The sequence below is a fragment of the Puma concolor genome, chromosome A1 (assembly GCF_028749965.1).
Source record: "Puma concolor isolate L17-30 chromosome A1, mPumCon1.1.hap2, whole genome shotgun sequence".
NCBI lineage: Eukaryota > Metazoa > Chordata > Mammalia > Carnivora > Felidae > Puma > Puma concolor.
Genome location: NC_141667.1, coordinates 98,325,937 through 98,345,631, shown reverse-complemented (window position 1 = coordinate 98,345,631; position 19,695 = coordinate 98,325,937). Strand labels below are relative to the sequence as shown.

General features: G+C 35.9%; 1 protein-coding gene across 5 annotated transcripts in view; it reads right to left on the bottom strand.

The window, feature by feature from the left end:
* Nucleotides 1-19,695, bottom strand: part of AP3B1 (adaptor related protein complex 3 subunit beta 1) — a 267,105-nt gene that overhangs the window by 221,269 nt on the left and 26,141 nt on the right. For 3 of the 5 annotated variants that reach the window (XR_015248393.1, XM_086698262.1, XM_086698234.1), the window contains exon 2: nt 7,430-7,505. Coding sequence is in view for 2 of the 5 variants with exons in the window: in XM_086698262.1 (XP_086554388.1) it covers nt 7,430-7,505 (76 nt within the window). In the remaining 3 variants the exon portion in view is untranslated. Of the gene's footprint in view, nt 1-3,591; nt 3,632-3,751; nt 5,004-7,429; nt 7,506-19,695 lie in introns of those variants that run through there. The other 2 variants (XM_086698245.1, XM_086698253.1) reach the window with 2 other exon arrangements.

The following is a 19,695-nucleotide window of genomic DNA, read 5'->3' as shown; positions in this document are numbered from 1 at the left end:
CTACATGCCAAGAAGTACTGTAGGCCTTGGGGATACACCTTGCCCAGTGGAGCTTACCTTCTAATGCGGGCTAGGAACAATAAACAAATAAATACAATGTGTGAGATGGTAAAATAGAGTACTATGGAAAAAAATAAAGGACTGTATGAGAAATGGAAAGTGCCAGGGTGGCAGTGGTAGCTGCTCTTTTATGTTTTGTTTAGTGTTTTCATAGTATGTATTTCCCATCCTTGTATTTTTAATCTATGTATTTATATTAAAAATGGGTTTCTCCTATAGAACATACAGTTGCATCTTAACATTTTCAACCAATCTGACAATCTCTTTTAGTTGGTGACTTAAGATCACTCATATTTAATAAAATTACTGGTGTCGTTAGATTCAGGTCTACAATTTTTTCTTAAGTTTATTTATATATTTTGAAAGAGACACACCAAGTAGGGGAGGGGCAAAGAGAGAGGGGGGCAGAGGAGCCAAAGCGGGCTCCGTGCTAACAGCACAGGGCTCGATGCAGGGCTCAAACGCACAAACTGTGAGATGATGACCTGAGCCGAAGTCAGACACTCAACCAACTGAGCCACCCAGGTGCCCCCACGTCTCCAATTTTATTATCTGTTTTCTGTTTACTGTGTGTGTTTTGTTTGACTGACCTCTGTCATTCCCATTATTTGGGAACTTGTTAGTATTTGGTATTTTAATGTTTACATTAAACATTAAACATTGATTTTTTGTTTATATCTTCTTGAAGAACGTTTAGTGGTTCTTCTAGGGATTATTAGATGGACAAATTAAGATTCAACAAACCTTTCACAGTCTACTTAGATTTAATATTGTACCAGGTCAAATAAAATGTAGAAACCTTACAACCAGACAGGCCCTTTTAATCCCACCTCCCGCTAGCCTTTATATTATGCTATCCTATATATCTACACCTATTTAAAACCTCTCAGACATGTATAACTTAAGAAGAATAAAATTAGGCCTTTATGCTTGCCAAATACAGTGGACCCTTGAACAATGCAGGGGTTAGGGGTATCAATCCCCTGCAGTTTCGAATATCCATGTAGAACTTTTGACTCCTCCCACAAATTAACTACTAATAACCTACTTTTGAACGGAAACCCTTCAGATAACATAAACAGTTGATTAACATATATTCTGTATGTTACATATACTATATACTGTACTCTTCTTACAATAAACTAGAGAAAATATTAAGAAAATTATGAGAAAAAAAGATCATAAGGAAGAGAAAATACATTTACAGCACAGTACTCTATAACACATATAAGTGGACCCATGAAATTCAAACCTGTGTTGTTCAAGTATCACCTCTATTTTCTTTCAGTACTTTAAAGATGTTCCACTGACTTCTGGCTGCCATGGTTTCTGATGTTATTAAAATCACTGATCCTTGTATGTAATATATCATTGTTTTTCCAGGTACTGTCAAAATTATTTCTTTATTTTTGGTCTTCTACAGTTTAATTGCTGTGTGTTTATGCACGGTTTTCTTTGGGTTTATCCTAATTGGGATTCAGTGAACTTTTCATCTATAAGTTTACATCATTCATTCATTTGGGTAGTTTCCAGCCGTTATTTCTTCAAATATTTTTACTGCCCCAATCTCTCTCCTCCTTTTGGACATATTTGTTAGATCTTTTGATATTATCCAACAAAACCCTGAGGCTATGTTCAGTTCTTTTCCTTTTACTAATCTATTCTTCAAACCAACTAAGTTCTAGTGATCTGTCTTCAACTTCTGGCTCTTTTTTCTCTTATTTTGCTATTGAGTCAATCCAGGATGTATTGTATTTCAGATACGATAAAAAAGATACCAGATTATTTCAGATATGATAGAAATTTCAACAAATTTCTACATGATGTAGTTCACTTAAGATACTTTAGTAAAAAAAACTACCTATTAGTTTCTACCTGGGGAATAAGTGGATATAGGAGAACCCCTTCCTATATGTTGGGGGGATGGCTTTTTACATATTTGAAAATATTTTTTTCCCATTCTGAGGCTTGTCTCATCACAATGTTGTGGTATCATATGATGCACAAAGATTTTAATTTTGATACATCCCCTAATTATCCATTTTTTTCTTTTGTTGCTGACTTTTTGGTTTGTAGCTAAGAAACCTCTGACAAATCTCATGTCATGAAGTTTCTGCCCTATGTTTTCTTCTATAAGTTTTACATTTTTACGTCTAACATTTAGGTCTTTGATTCATTTTGCCTTATTTTATATATAGTATGAGGTAGGGGTCGAAATTCATTTTCTTGCAGGTGGTATCTAGTTTCCCAGCACCATTTGTTGAAGACTATAATTTCACCATTGAACGGTCTTGCACCCTTGTCAAAAATCATTTGACCACATAGTTAAGGGTTTACTTCTGCATGCTCTGTTGGGTATATATGTCTGTCTTTGTGACAGTTCCACGCTGTTTTGATTACTGTAGCTTTGTAATAAGTTTTCAGACCAGCAAGTGTGAGACTTATAAATTTGTGCAAGATTATTTTGGTTATTCAGGATCTATATGAATTTTAGGATAGATTTTCCTTTTTTTGCAAATAATATCACTGGAATTTTTATAGTAATTACACTGAATATATAGATCGCTTTGATACTGACATCTTAAAAGTATTAAGTCTTTTAATCCATGAACATAGGATACCCTTCCATTTATTTGTGTCTTCTCTAATTTCTGTCAGCAACATTTTGCAGCTCTCAAGGTACAAGTCTTTGCCCCCTTAGTTCATTTCTGGTATTGTATTCTTTTTAATGCTACTGTAAATAAGACTATTGTCTTAGTATCTTTCTTGAATTGTTCATTGTCAGGGTATACAGACGCAAGTAACTGTTATGTAATGATTTTGTATATCGCAACTTTGCTCAATACGTTTATTAGTTTTAAAACTTTTCCATAAAATATTTAGTTTTCTATATATGAAATCACGTTGTCTGTGAATAAAGATAATTTTAGTTCTTCCTTTGCAATTTGGGTGCCTTTTATTTCTTTTTCTTGCCTAACTGCTCTGGCTAAAACTTTCAAAAGTATATTGAACAGAAGAGACAAAAGCAGGCATCCTCTTTTTCCTTATTGAAGAAAACCTTTCAGAATTTCACTGCTGACTAGGATGTTAGCTGTGAGTTTTTCATACATGGCCTTTAACATGTTGAGGTAGTTTCCTTCCAGTCCTAGTTTGTTCAGTGCTTTATCATGAGTGTTAAATTTGGCCAAATTCTTTTTCTCTATCAATTGAGATGATCATGTGGGTTCTTCCCCCTTCATTCTGTTAATGTGGTGTATTATTATGATTGATTTTCATGTTGCTCGTGTTTTTTTATAAATAATGAGTAATTATCTAGATCCAAAAATCCACATTAATTTTTTAAACTCAGGGAAAAAAAGAGGAGAAATTGTGTTTTTCTAAACTGTAACTGGCTTCATTTTTCACAGTAACAAAGATGGTTTATTTTAAAAAGTTCAAAATTTCTGATTTTATAAATACTGGTTAATTTACAAGGAAGGAGAGAACAGAGGGAAGGACGGTGGGGAAGGAAGCAAGAAAGGTAGATCTTACAGAGTCTCAGACCCAATTCCAGCTCTTAAAAATCAGCAACCTAGAATAAATGAAGAAATAGAAAATGAACTGATCCTTGATTTATATTCCATAAAGTAACAGTGGAGCAAAATTGACAAAAAACAGGCTAAGGTATTATATTGCTAGTAAAAACTCAGACCTGCTTATGGAACTGGTCCTGATGTCTATCAACATGGCAGAAAAATCTTGGCCCTTTAAGCAATTTCCAACCCAAGAACAACAAGATGCCAGCATCATGCACAAGGTGAATCTTTTAAAGCACACATACAACTGAAACATTTTTGTTAAAGGAAAGAAGAGAGGAATGAACAATGTCTAGAAAAGTTTACACCAAAAATGTTTATCATACATGAACACATTATTAGTTTCTTTTTCTTACATGGATTTTCTCAATTATCCAACAATAATAATGTACCACTTGTATTTAGTTTAAGATCTTTTCAAAAATATTTACAAAAACATATGGAACTTTGAAATTACTTTTACTTTTCTTAAGGTCAGTACTATCCAACCAAATACCCTGTAAGATGAATGGCTATGAAGATCACATACATCAGTAATTTTACCTTGGCATTTTAAGAATCGTATCAAAGAAAGGTTCAGATTTGCTCACTATCCCATAACTACAAAGACAAGTAAACTAATCTGAGAAAAACCTTCAACATTTAACACTTACTAAAAGAAAATATATGAAAGATTCAATACAACACAGATTTCATTACAAATATTCCATTCCTCCAAGGACAACTCATCAGTATTTTAGCTAAAAAACTTATTTCTAAATTCACTATATGAAACAATACATTTCAAAGTCTCCTTAGTTCACCACATTTCACCAAGCCAACATAAAACATGGACATGTGCTATAAACACAAGACAGGTATTTTCCAGAAATATTAAGAAAAATAATGTATGAGTTCTTCAACTTGAGTCTCGCTGTGTGAGAGGTGACCACAAGATTTTGAAGTAGGTGGTTTTTTCCCCCTAGGAATGCTTTGGCATACATGAGACTTTATTCAACATAATAAACACTGGAAACATTACCCCATGATACTAAGTAAGTCTCAGATATTACCAAAGAAAGATAATAAAATAAACTGTGACTACCATCATGGTTTCACACTGGTAGATATTGCTGAAAAAATTCTCTACTGAATCATAGGACTACCTAGTACGAAAGACAGTCAGATGTGCACTGCTAACACTTTGATATATTTGAGAAAAAACTTGGTAAAATACCCATTTAAAATCTTAGCAGAATAAATTTAGAAATGTTTCTAACTATGATGAAAAGAGCTTAAAACTACTCTGCAATTGTATAAAGTGACAAAACCCCATTTTCAGGGCTCAAGGAATATTAACTATAATGAGAAATTTAAATTTTAAAAATTACTTTAAGAAAATATAAGAAACTTTAAAGCCAATACAAAAGTCTAACTGACTGGCTCCAGTGAACTACTTCTAGCCAAAAGATGTTTTGAAATGATACATACTTACATGAACAGAAAATATTTCAAATGTTTGAGTAAGGTTCCACATAGAAATGTAGTGCTACCTAGAAATATTAAAAACTGGACAAAGGTAAGGGGGAACAAATGATTGCTATAATAGCTCAGCGGGAAAAATTCAAAGTAAAATAACTATTAGTTACTTAACAAAAGGGGAAGTTAGTAAAAAATAATTGTTGATTGAAAATTGAAATATATCATTCAATAGCATCAAAAACACAAGATATTTAGAAAAAGTATTAACAAAATAATAGAACTTAAAATGTAACACTATGGGAATGCAAGCTGGTGCAGCCACTCTGGAAAACAGTATGGAGGTTCCTCAAAAAACTAAAAATAGAACTACCCTATGACCTAGCAATTGCACTACGAGGCATTTATCCAAGCCATACAGGTGTGCTGTTTCTAAGGGACACATGCACCCCCGTGTTTACAGCAGAACTATCAACAATAGCCAAAGTATGGAAAGAGCCCAAATGTCCATCGATGGATGAATGGATAAAGAAGATGTAGGGGCGCCTGGGTGGCTCAGTTGGTTAAACGTCCGACTTCAGCTCAGGTCATGATCTTGCAGTCTGTGAGCTCGAGCCCCGCATCAGGCTCTGTGCTGACAGCTCAGAGCCTGGACCCTGCTTCAGATTCTGTGTCCCCCTCTCTCTCTGACCCTCCCCCATCTGTCTCTCTCTGTTTCAAAAATAAATAAACATTAAAAAAAAAAAAAGAATGAAATCTTGCCATTTGCAACTATGTAAATGGAACTTCAGGGTATTATGCTAAGTGAAATTAGTCAGAGAAAGACAAAAATCATATGACTTCACTCATATGAAGACTTTAGGAGACAAACAGATGAACATAAGGGAAGGGAAACAAAAATAATATAAAAACGGGAGGGGGACAAAACAGAAGAGACTCATAAATATGGAGAACAAACTACGGGTTACTGGAGGGGTTGTGGGAGGCGAGATGGGCTACATGGGTAAGGGGCACTAAGGAATCTACTCCTGAAATCACTGTTGCACTATATACTAATTTGGATGTAAATTAAAATAAATAAATAAATAAGTAAAAAATAAATAAATAAAATGTAACAATAAAAACTATAATACGTTGTTGAAAGAAATTAAAGATGACCTGAACAAGTGAAGAAACAGAATCATGATCATGGGTCATACAGCAAAATACTGTAAAAATGTTAATTCTTTCGGGGCACCTGGGTGGCTCAGTTGGTTAAGCGTCTGACTTTGACTCAGGTCATAATCTTGCAGTTCATGGGTTTGAGACCCTCATTGGACTCTGTGCTGACAGATGAAGGCCTGGAGCCTGCTTCAGATTCTGCGTCTCCCTCTCTCACTGCCCCCCTCCCATTTGTGCACTATCTCCCTCTCCCAAAAATAAGTAAAAATTAAAAAAAAAAAAAAAAAAGTTAATTCTCCCAAAATTGATCTACAGAGTTAATCCAATTCCAATACAGATCCCAGTAGGCTTTTTTTTTTTCATATAAAAATTAGTTTAAAACATTTGAAAACAAAATATAAATCTCTTATAACTTCCAAACAATGTAATTTTCTACCCGGAAAATCCAAACTTAGAAACTGAAGAACAGTTAGAGCTAAGAAGAGAGTTAACTGAAAAGACCAGATGCATAACAAAGAAAAGTCACTTATTTTCCTATACACCAGTAATAATTAATATTAAGAATATAATGAAGGGGACCATTCATAATGGCCACCAAGATTTAAAAATACACAAATTAATCTAACAAGGAATAAGGAATGTACAAGATTTCTAGAATAAAAACTACAAAATATAAATACAATGTTACTGAAAGACAAGGAAAGAGGGATGAAAAGAAGAAGGTTAAAATATAAATTCCATATTATCCTTATCAAATTTCAAAAATAATTTTGCTATTGATAGTAATGGAATTTGACAACCAGAAAAAAAAAATGCTTACAATTTTCAGGCCTTTAAATGACAAAAAAAAATCCTTTAGTTAATTAGTATCCCTCTTTGTGGGAAGTCAAAATATTGTTGTACATAATCTTATTTTGTCTTCAAAATGATTAGCTTTTCCTACCTCAGGAGAAATATCTTGATATTAGAGACAGGGAAATAAGAACTCAGAAAAAAGGAATTAAAACTCAAGCTTCTGAATTGTGACACTCCAAACTTCTTCCAAAACATTTTACACAGGCTATACTAAGCAAATATTAAAGGGAAATGGCATGTTTTAATATATTATTTAATACATACTTAAAATAATCACTACGTGTCCATTTTCCAATATTAAAATGATCTACTTTACCTACCCCAACAATCCGTTTCATAGCATCCAATTTAGCAGAATCTTTGTTGCTCTCCAACATTTGCTTTAGATCTTCATTCCTATACAAAAGAAAAGAAAAAAATCCCTATTTCAATCTTGTACATTATAAAGCTATTAAAATATATCATTTCTTAAGAATTAGAAACAATAGGGGCGCCTGGGTGGCGCAGTCGGTTAAGCGTCCGACTTCAGCCAGGTCACGATCTCGCGGTCCGTGAGTTCGAGCCCCGCGTCGGGCTCTGGGCTGATGGCTCAGAGCCTGGAGCCTGTTTCCGATTCTGTGTCTCCCTCTCTCTCTGCCCCTCCCCCGTTCCTGCTCTGTCTCTCTCTGTCCCAAAAATAAATAAACGTTGAAAAAAAAAATTAAAAAAAAAAAAAGAATTAGAAACAATAATGAGCAGGATGCCTGGGTGGCTCACTTGGTAAAGTGTCTGACTCTTGATTTGGGCTCAGGTCAAGATTTCACAGTTTGTGACATCAAGCCCCTGCATCAGGCTCTGTACTGAGCATGGAACCTGCTTGAAATTCTCTCTCCTTCTTCCTCTGCCCCTCCCACACACCTGCTCTCCCTCTCTCTCCTCTCTGTCTCTCTCACTCTCACTCTCTCAAAATAAAATACGTTAGTAGGAGTATGATGTTAAAAGTGATTATGATGAGATCTCAGATGGAAATGAGCAGTTATTGGGAACTGGATGAAAGGTAATCCTTGTCTCAATTTTCTTCCAATGTCATATGAAAAGTGGAAGTTGAAAGTGATGAACTTGGATATTTAGCTAAGGAGATTTCTAAGTAAAGTATTAAAGGCACAGCATGATTTTTCCTTGATGTTTACAGTAAAATGAGAAAGATAAACTAAAGGAACTGTTAAGCAAAAAGAACTAGAATTTGAAGATTTGGAAATTTTTCAGCCTATCCATATTGTAGAGTATTAAGAATGCGTTTTCAGACCTTTTTTCAAAAGTGTGGCTGGAAAATTACTTGATTAAGAGATCACAGGTACCACTCATGAATATAATCAGATGTCATAACAAAAGCCAGGAACAGAAATGGGATTATATATCAGAGACACTGCCAGCTTGGATTAAAAGGGAGAAAAGGAACAAAATGAAGGCAGTCTGTCAGACTTCTGGACTGTAGGACAGGACAACGTGAGGACACAGAGAGAAGGCAGACATCTGTAAGCCAAGGAGAGAGCCCTGAGGAGAAACCAAACATGCCTATAGTCTGACGGTAGACTTCTAGCCTCTAGAAGAGTAAGAATTAAATTTCTGTCAATCAAGCCACTCGGTCTGTGGTATTTTGTTATGGCAGTTGTAGCAAACTAATACAGACGTTGACAAACAATTCACTGAAGGAGACACAGAAATGCCAAAAAGTACATTTAAAGATAATCAACTTCATTAGCTATTAGAGAAATGCAAATTAAAACCACAGCAAAATATCACTACACATGTATCAAAATGGCTCTCATCTAAAATAAAAAGAATAGTAACAACACCTAATGATAGCGATGTCATAGAGGAAATGGACCACTTATATACTGCTGGGGCGGGGGGGTGGGGGGGGAATTTAAAAGGGTTACAGCCACTAGGCAGTTTGGCAGTTTTATAGAACCCTGGAATTCTCATACAACCAAGTGATTTCACTCTTGGGTATTTATCCCCGGGAAATGGAAATTAATACACAAAACCTGCACACAAGGGGTACCTGGGTAGCTCAACTGGTTAAGCATTAAACTTCAGCTCAGGTCATGATCTTGCAGTCTGTGAGTTCAAGCCCTGCTTCCAGCTCTGTGCTGACAGCTCAGAGCCTGGAACCTACTTCAGATCCTGTGTCTCTCCCTCTCTCTCTCCCTCTCTCTCTCTCTCTCTCTCTCTCTTTCTCACTCCGCCCCTCCCCCACTCACACTCTCTCATAAATTAATAAATGTTAAAAAAATTTTTTAACCTGCACAGAAGTATTCACAGCAGCTTTTATTCCTATCAGCCAAAATGGAAACAACACAGATGTCCATCAATGGATGACTATTTCAACAAACCGTGGTACATCCATAGCATGGAATACCACTCAGCAGTAACAATAAACTACTGATACACATGACAACTCTGATTAATCTCCACAGAAATATGCTGAGTGAGAAAAGTTAATTCTAAAAGGTTACATACTGTATGACTCCATTTATATAACACTCTTGAAGATGGCCAACAGGCACATGAAAAGATGCTCAACGTCGCTCCTCATCAGGGAAATACAAATCAAAACCACACTCAGATATCACCTCACGCCAGTCAGAGTGACCAAAATGAACAAATCAGGAGACTATAGATGCTGGAGAGGATGTGGAGAAACGGGAACCCTCTTGCACTGTTGGTGGGAATGCAAACTGGGGCAGCCACTCTGGCAAACAGTGTGGAGGTTCCTCCAAAAATTAAAAATAGACCTACCCTATGACCCAGCAGTAGCACTGCTAGGAATTTACCCAAGGGATAGTTATGCTACGTGAAATAAGTCATACAGAGAAAGACAGATGCCATATGTTTTCACTCTTATGTGGATCCTCAGAAACTTAACAGAGGACCATGGGGGAGGAGAAGGGGGGGAAAAGTTAGGGAGGGAGGCAAACTGTAAGAGACTCTTAAAAACTGAGAACAAACTGAGGGTTGATGGGGGATAGGAGGGAGGGGAAAGTGGGTGATGGGCAATGAGGAGGGCACCTGTTGGTATGAGCACTGGGTGTTGTATGGAAACCAATTTGACAATAAATTTCATATTAAAAAAAATAACAAAATTAGAGAAGTGGAGAAAGATTAGTGGCTGCTGTGGGTTAAGAACAAGAAAGGGAAGGAAGGATATAAAAGGGCAACAAAAGAGATTCCTGCAGTGACGGAGCCATTATGTATCTTTACTATTATGACAACTACACAAGTCACAAAACAGAATAGATCTCTCTCTCTCTCTTTCTCTCTCTCTCTCTTTCACACACACACACACACACACACACACACACACACACAAATAAATACAAGTAAAATTGGGGAATCTGGACACGAACTGGTGTCAACACAGTGTCAACATCCTGGCTGTGATATTATACTATACAGTTTACCATTGAGGAAAACTGGGAACTTTATAGAAGTTAAGCCAATCAAAAATTAAAAGGTAAAAAAAAGAATGGGTGGCCAAGGGGCATCTGGCTGGCTCAGCTGGTGGAGCTCTCACTCTTGGGGTTTTAAGTTTGAACCCCACATTGGGTGAAGAGAGAATTTAAAAACAAAATATTTTTAAAAACAAATGAATGGGTGAAATTATGTGAACAGACATTTCATAAAAGAACAGGAATGCCAGTAAGCCCATGAAAAAATACTTAAGATCGTTAATTATCAGGTAAATGCATATTAAATGAGGTATCACTACACATCCATTAGAACGGCTGAAATTAAGAGACTGACAATAACAAATGTTGTCAAGGCTCTGGAGCAATTAGAACTCTCATGTATTGCTGGTGGGGATGTAAAAAAAAAAAAAAAAAAAAACCACTTTGGAAAAGTTAGGCAATTCTTAAAAATTTAAGAATCGTATGACCTACTCATTCCACTCCCCAGAAAGATAAAAACATATTTCCACATAATGACTTACATGAATATTCACAGCAGCTTTATTCATAATAGTAAAAAACTGGAAAAAATATAAATGTTCATCAGTTAAATGTGACTTAATGGCCAGCCACTGGAATACTACCCAGCAATGAAAACAAATTAATTACTGATACATGCAACAAGGTGGATGAATTCTCAAAATCATTACTCTGAGTGAAAGAAGTCAGACACAAAACAGCATGATTTAAGTCATTTAAAATTATGGAAAATGCAAACTAATCTGTAGAGACTGAAAGCAGAGCAGTGGTATCCTGGGGTCATGGGGTAGAGTGAGAACTGGACAGCAGAGGAACATCAGAAAATTTTATTCCGTAAGATGACAGAAATGTTCTGTATCTTCTTAACTGTGGTGGTGACTGAACAGGTGCATACATCAAAACATCTAATTACAATCTTTAGGGGCACCTGGGTGGCTCAGTGGGTTAAGCGTCCAGCTTCACTTCAGGGCATGATCTCAAGGTCTGCAAGTTCGAGCCCCACATCAGGCTCCGTGCTATCAGCTCAGAGCCTGGACCTTGTTTCGGATTCTCTATCTCCCTCTCTCTCTGTCCCTCCCCTCTCGCTCACTCTCTCTCTCTCTCTCTCTCTTTCTCAAAATAATAAACATTACAAAAATTTTTTTAATTACAATCTTTATATTAACTTATTGTATGCAAATTATATCTCCATGAAGTTGATATTAAAAACTTTCATAATGTTTTATTCACACGTGTAAATAAAATACCGAGTTCTCCAAAGAAACCTACAAGGCATACATCTATTTTGAGAAAAATCACTGAATATTATTTTAGCACATCAAAGGAAAATCCTCTCAACTGACTCTAAGAAACTGACAGGAAACTAAGACTGTACTATTACATATTTTAACTACCTGCAATAGTTATTAGTTTATGGTTAGCAATCTTTCATACTTTTTACAATAAAGTCTGCAGAAAAAAAGAAAGCAAATTTACTCTACATGGCTCCTTCATGAAATAGTTCAAATACCAAAAAGAAAGTATCAGAAGCCCTTTCATCTCATCTTGAGGCTTAAGAGTAGATCAGAAGAGCTTCCTTAACTACAAATAGAAAGCCCGACACAAAATTACTTTAGGTTTTGCATATTTTACAAATTTAAGCCTAACACAGGCAGTAAGCACTTCACAAGAATGATTAATCAGGTGCTATTATAGGCTAAGTTGTGTCCCTTCCAAAATCCTATAAAGTCCTAACCCCAAAGAATGTGGGTATTTGGAAACAGAGCTTTTAAAGAGAAAATGAGGCCAATATGGGTGGGACTTAATCCAACACGGCTGATGTCTTTGTAAAAGCAGATTAGGACACAGACACACAAAGACCAAGGGAGGACGAGGTGAGAACACAGCAAGAAGGTGGCCATCTGCAAGCCAGAGAGAGAGGCCTCAAAACAAATCAAAGTTGCCAACACTTTGATCTTAGACTTCTAGCCTCCAGAAAGTGGGAGAAAATAAATTTCTTTTAAGCCACAGTCTGTGACATTCTGTCACTGCATTATAATATATATATTTTTTAGTATATATATTCTTTCCAAAAAGAGTAGAAGCAATGATATTTATTATGAAAAAAAATTATTGTTCCTTTCCAAGCAGCTCATGAAATTAAATACAATGGGTGATCATTAGTGGGATACAAAAATAATTAAATAATTAAAAAACAGACTTTTCTCTATTAATTACACATACACCTAGAAATATGCTAGTAGAAAAGGCAATATATAAAAACTATATCTGATGATATTCAACTACCAAATATTAAAATACTATATATATTCACCAGAATACATTTAGAATCCCTTCTTTTTTTTTGTTTACTTTCCAGAGCGCGGGGGAGGGGCAGAGAGCGAGGAAGACAGAAAGTCACAAGCAGTTTCTGCACTGACAGCAGACAGCTTGATGTGAGGCTTGAATTCAGGAACCAACCGTGAGATCATGATGACCTGAGTCAAAGCTCGACACTTAACCGACTGAGTCACCCAGGCACCCCTAATCCCTTCTTAAAACTTCTCACTCTTCCACACAGCAAAGGTAACTGAAAAGGGAGAAAAAATAATGGAACCCCGCATGAGGGGTTTTTTCCTTCTACTTTTTGTTAGTTTTCTATTTTACTCAACGACCATGTATATACTTTTATAAATGAAAAATCTAAACCCCTCCCCGCCCCCCAAAAAAGCTTAAAAACCTTATTAGGGGTAAGAAAGCAAACAAACTGAAGTAATTAGATAGGGAATAAATAGAACGAAAATGTGATCACACAAACATGTGCCAAATGAAAAAAGAAAATTCATTCTCTAGTGTCTGTCCCCAAGAGTTTTCCACCATTCTCCACCAGTGTTAGAGAAGTGAGCAATGAAGAATAACAAAATGTCAATTTTTAGGACAACACAAACCCTCAAACCCTCGGAGTAATTTTATTCATGGCCTACTGGAAACTTGGTTTGTTTCTTTTAAGCTTGAGAAGCCAAAGTCCCCTTCCCAGCCATTTTTAGGTAATGACCCACTCTTTCAAATCAAGAAAAAGAAAACAAGATCTCAACATTAAAGCCAAAGATTGCGCTGTTCATGTTTAACATAGTCTTCAACAACAAATATAAGTATCTTTTGTGTTAACATGGGCAGATAGCTAATAGTTTGAGGTTCAGAGAAAAGCCACCAGAAACAAAGCCACAAGCATTGTTTCCACCTGATGTAATATTCAACTTCACAAAGATGTCATGAAAACTATTGAAAATCCTGATATAAATTACAGATTTCTCCTCAAATTCCTCTTTGCTTGTCACCAAAACAGTAGATTTGGGAGTTAATACCATAATACCTCATTTACCCTCAAATATGTACACTTGTACTGAACCACTTTAGGTCTACCTCCTTCCTTATGTGGATTCAAATGAGGCCTATTAATATGTATCACTTACAGCATCAATCTTAGACATTAAGAAATTCTTTTTTCTAAACATTAAAAGAGTTGATTCAAATAACGCTGCATTGGCAGTATTTTCACTGACTGCTGAAAAATCAATGCTAGTTTCAAAAAAAAAATTTTTTTTTTATTTATCTAGTTCTTCACTGATTATTGACCTGTAGCTTTCCAGCTTAGAGAACCAGGATACCAACTTTATTTTTACATAAGTGACATCTTGTGGTGGTAAGTGGTATAACTTTTCCTTTCATGTTCAAAATACGTTTTTTTATAGTTTCAAAGAAAATATGTGACTGGAATTAAAGAAAATCTTATTATTATCAGAAAGTCACTCTCAGCACCAGTAAAAAACATCAACCATAATCAAAAACCAAAATTTTACCCAGTTACATATAAGAACTTAGGAGGTAAAAGAGCTTTTACATAGTATACATTACCTCTTTTCTAAAAAGAAAAAAAAAAAAAAGTCTTTAATCCAGAGGCACCCAGCTGGCTCAGCCAGAAGAGCATGCAACTCTTGATCTCAGGGTCATGAGTCTGAGCCCCATGTTGCGTGCAGAGATCACTAAAAAAATAAATAAACTTTAAAAATACATAAATAAAATTAAAAGTCTATGAGCCACAACTCATTTAAACCTTTCACTCCTTTTAAAAACAACAGAGAGGGGAAAAAATACATCTGTGTAGCATCATACAGTATATCTGTGCTACTGAAAGTGTGATCCAAGAAAATCCAGTCCAACAACCATCACCAATCCACAAATTTTTGTTACTAACGCAGGAGGAGATACGTACAGAAACTGAGAGCAAGCAAAGTTAGAAATCTGACAGAGTAATTTAACAGTATAAAGTCCTATCTTTTGAATATAAAAAAAGGGGGATTTCATTTTACATGCTTTTTTTCATTCCATTTTTCTACTAATTTACTTTCTATTGTATTTCACCGAAGATCCATCCATGGACTGAAAAAAAGGCCCTTCATCTTTCATCAGTTTGCAAGCACTGCAGTATACAATTACCTTCTTTTTCCTCAAAACGCTCACCAAAATTCATGTACCATAAAAAGCAACACCTGAAACAACACATTGAATCCAGGAATGTTGGACTGGAAAACATGATACAGAATAGCAATTTCCAGTTGGAGGTATGTCCTCAAAAGGACAAATTAACATTTTGAGAGGAAGGTGGGCCTTTTTCAAGCCCTGCCAAAAAAATTTTACACAGGCTCCTCTGCATGCTTTAAGAACCACTTAAATGAAAAACGCTTCTACTTTTAAGTGTTACATTGTACACATAAATAGGTATGTAGAAAAAAAAAACGGATGCAAACAATTATCAGAATGTACTTTGTTCTAGGGCTAAGCAGCTAAAGGGATTGGCCTTCATAATACATTTATGTGCAAAATATGAAAGCTTTGGAACTTTCAGTCCAGTTAGGGCTTATATTTCCCTTGGATGACACTCAGATCACTGTACAGTTTTTGGCACAAAGTATTCACTTAATAAATACAAACATAAGTGAAAACAGAAAACTCGACTACCTAATCATCCATCTATTAACCCCCTAAAAACTTTAAGTATAAATTATCCAAGTAAATATGAACTCCTCCTCCTATATTGTTCACAAAATTAAAAAAGGAATAGTCTACAATTGCTACCTCCACTTCTTCAATCCTTGGTAATCTTTTTTTCTCTTATTCCTCCATTAAAACTTCTCTCACAAAGGTAACAAATAACTTGCTAATTTAAAAATCCATGCAAAATTCCATGAATACTTTTAGATTATTCCTCTACATTTAATAAAATTAACCCACTATGCCTCCATCTTAACTCCCCTTTGCCGTTAGATTCTGTACTCTATTCTCATCTGCTTCCCATTTACATTTGTGACACACCAATGGACAAAAAGACCAAAATCCTTGCCCTTGTATAGTTTTCATTCTAATAACCAAAAGAGACAACAAACATAATAAGGGAGTAAATTTTAAGTCATGAGGTGATATGAGGGAAAAAACAGAGCAAAAGAGAAAAGGGAAAGGAGGAGGGAATTTCAAATAGGGTGGTCAGAGTAGGCTAAATAGACATCTCAACAAAGATTTCCAAGTAAAGGAATTAGCCATGCAGATATGGGGGGGGGGGGGGGCAGCAAGGAGGACAAGCCCTGTAGGTAAAAGAGACAATGAAAGGGTACATAACACTAAAGGCTTTGGTGTTTAAATGAAAAAGAGGAACCACTGAAGCGCTTTGAATAAAGTCATGGTCTACTATATGTAACAGAATCATCCTGGCTGTTACGTTTACAATATACTGCTAGGACTTCCAGATCTGCCCATGGTTCTTAAGAAACTAAGTCTGCCACAAGAAAATAACTATAAAGGCTGGAAGAAATAACTAACTTTCTGAAAGCACCGGAGATCAACTAACACGGGCAGGACTTAAAGGGGCCAAAATCCTAGAGAGAAGAGAAGTACACAAAGTGAGCTCTTATTCACACCAGTTTTTTCCCTGAGTATATTTCCCAAACTGCTATTTGGGAGACTAGAATCCAATAAGAAATGACAGTTTTAACAGACTGAGGAGACAAATGTTGAAGTTCGTACCTAATAAAGGGACTGGAACTTGAAGAGCAGAATCCCAGAGGAAAGAACCAGTGAAAAGGTACAAAAATCTCTTAAGGTACTTAGCTATATTTTCACAGGGCAAGATTCCAGGAAATCCAGCAAAAAACAGCAGTTCAGAGGTTAAATACCTGCGTATGGATTCAGCAACTACAAGGTGCTATGAAGAGAAGCTGAATTCAAGCCTCTCCCAAGTACAAAGACCTTGGTAAACATCCCAGCATTTCAATTAAGATCACAGAAGGGCCACAAGAGAAGAGTTAAGGATATACCTTAGTAGTATAAGAAAATTGTGGGGCATTCCAACCGAGTGGAGGCTGGAGGTGTGGGTAGAGAAAGAATTCACCCAAGGCAGAACAAAGGAGATAGAAGTTTGATGAATACATTGCCAGAGAGCAGCAAGCAGGACAGACAGCACAGAAGAGACTGTCTGCCACAAAGTGCTGGTGAGAGGTCAAATTATAGGCCAGAGTGAGGAGGTATGGGAAAGAATCGAATTTTCCCTATTTTGGTAACTGTGCCTGGTTGTAAGTAATCCACTGGTTATTTAGGGTCTATTGGTTATTTATGCTATTTCAAGGTGGGTCACTTAATGAGCTTACATGCAGCTCAGTGGTCACTACAGGACCTTTTACCTTGCTCCATTGATCAAGTCTGTTGCCTACAAGCAGCCGCTACAAAAAAGTGAAATAGACAAGACCTTAAAAAGCTTAAAACTGATCTTACACAAGATCAAAGTGATAGTACTCTATCTGCCTGTCACCCTCTTTGGATGAAGATATCATCTAGAACTTTATCCGTGTTTTTATTCTAAATATCAAGTATATGACTCAAAATTTATGAGACATGCTAAAAACAGGAACAATGACAAAAAAAAATTTTTAAAGAAAATAGAATACAAAACAGATCCGTGGGTAATTCCAATACTATAGTTATCAGATAGACAAAATAACTACAATTAACACAGTCAGGAAAATACAGGAAAAAAATGGACAAAATAGATGGAATGTAGAGAATGTCAACAGTAGAATCTATAAAAGATAATCAGATGGACATTCAGAATTGAAAAATACAATATATGAAATTAAGAACTCACTAGGCTGGTTTAACAGCAGACTATTAATACAGAAGACTGGATTACTGAACTTGAAGGCAGCTCAAGAGAAAAACATACATTTAAAGCACTAAGAACTAAAAGAATAAAAACCATAGAACAGACCATCAGAGACATGTGGGACATAGTCAAAATATCCAACATACCTCTTAAGAGTCACCAAAAAGATGGGGCACCTGGGTGGTTCAGTCAGCTGAGCGACTGACTTCGGCTCAGGTCATGATCTCACAGTTTGTGAGTTTGAGCCCCGTGTCGGGCTCTGTGCTGACAGCTCAGAGCCTGGAGCCTGCTTCTGACTCCGTGTCTCCCCTTCTCTCTGTCCCTCCCCCACTCATGCTCTGTCTCTCTCTGTCTCAGAAATAAACATTAAAAAAAAAAAAGAAGGGTCACCAAAAAGAGAAAGAGAGAGAAAGGAACAAAAGCAATATTTCAAGTGACAATGGCTAAGAATTTTTGCAAACTGAGGAAAGACATAAACCCACATATTTAAAAACCTGATGAAACAGAAAAATAACATAAAACTACACTAAACATAGCATGGTCAAGCTGATGAAAATCAAAGACATTGAGAAAAATCTTAAAAGTATGCAGAGAAAAAAGACATTTCCTTAAGGAAAAGGACAGCATATCCTTTCAGTAAAGGACCAAATGATAAACTTTTTCTTAATTTGTTTTTTTTAAGAGCTTGTTTTATGTATGTACGTATGTATGTATGTATGTATGTATGTATGTATGTATGTATGTATTTAGAGAGGTTACAGTTGAAAGACAGCAGCATGGGGCTTGGGGGGCAAAGGGAGAGAAAAAGAATCTTAAGCAGGCTCCACACCCAGAGTGAGCCCAACAGGCTCACAGTAAGATTATGACCTGAGCCCAAATAGAGAGTCAGGCCTTTAATGGACTAAGTCACCAGGTGCCCCTTTTTCTTTTTAAATAAATTCTACACCACACGTGGGGCTCAAACTCACAACCCAAGATCAAGAGTTGCATACTCTACCAAATGATTCAGCCAGGAACCCCCAGACAATAAATATTTTAAGCATTACAGGCCACACCATCTCTACCATTCTACCATTATACAGTAAAAGCAGTTATAGACAATACATACATAAATGGGCATGGCTAGGTTCTCACAAAACTTTATTTTTTATTAACAGGCAGAAATAGTGTGCCTGTTTATACGTATATGCATATATATGTATATATACGTGTTATATATGGCATTATAACCCCTGCCTTAAAAGGACCAACAATAATACCAATAGCCAGCTTTTCAACAGACATTATAGAGGGCAGAACACAATGGAATAACATCTTTAAAGGGGTGAAAGGGAAAAAAAAAAAAAAGGCCAAAATACAATTCTATACCCACTGAAAATATCTTTCAAAACTGAAGGTGAAATAAAGTGGTTTTCAAACAAATAAAAGCTGAGGATCTGCTACCAGAACATAAAAGGGCATCATTTCAAAAGGAAGACAAATCTAAATTTATACCCAATTTATATGTATTCTAAATTTATAGTGTCCATCTATAAAGCAAAAGCTGACAGAACTAATAGAAGAAAAATACATATCCACACTCATGACTGGCAATTTTAACACACCTCTCAGTAAGTGACAGGACAGACAAAAACTTTACTAAAGATGTCAAAAACCTAAACACCACAACCAACTTAGCCTGACAGGAACAGAACACTATAGAGAATAACTGCAGAATAAGCATTCTTTTCAAGCGCATATAGAATATTTACTAAAATAGACTATATGCTGGATATCAACAAATTTTTAGAAGTCTACAATCATACAGAGTATGTGGTACAGAGTAACAAGAATTCAATAACAGAATAATAACTAGAAAAGGTCCAGATGTTTGGAAAAAATAAGAAACACACTTTGACCTACAGGCCAAAGAAAATGAAATCATTAG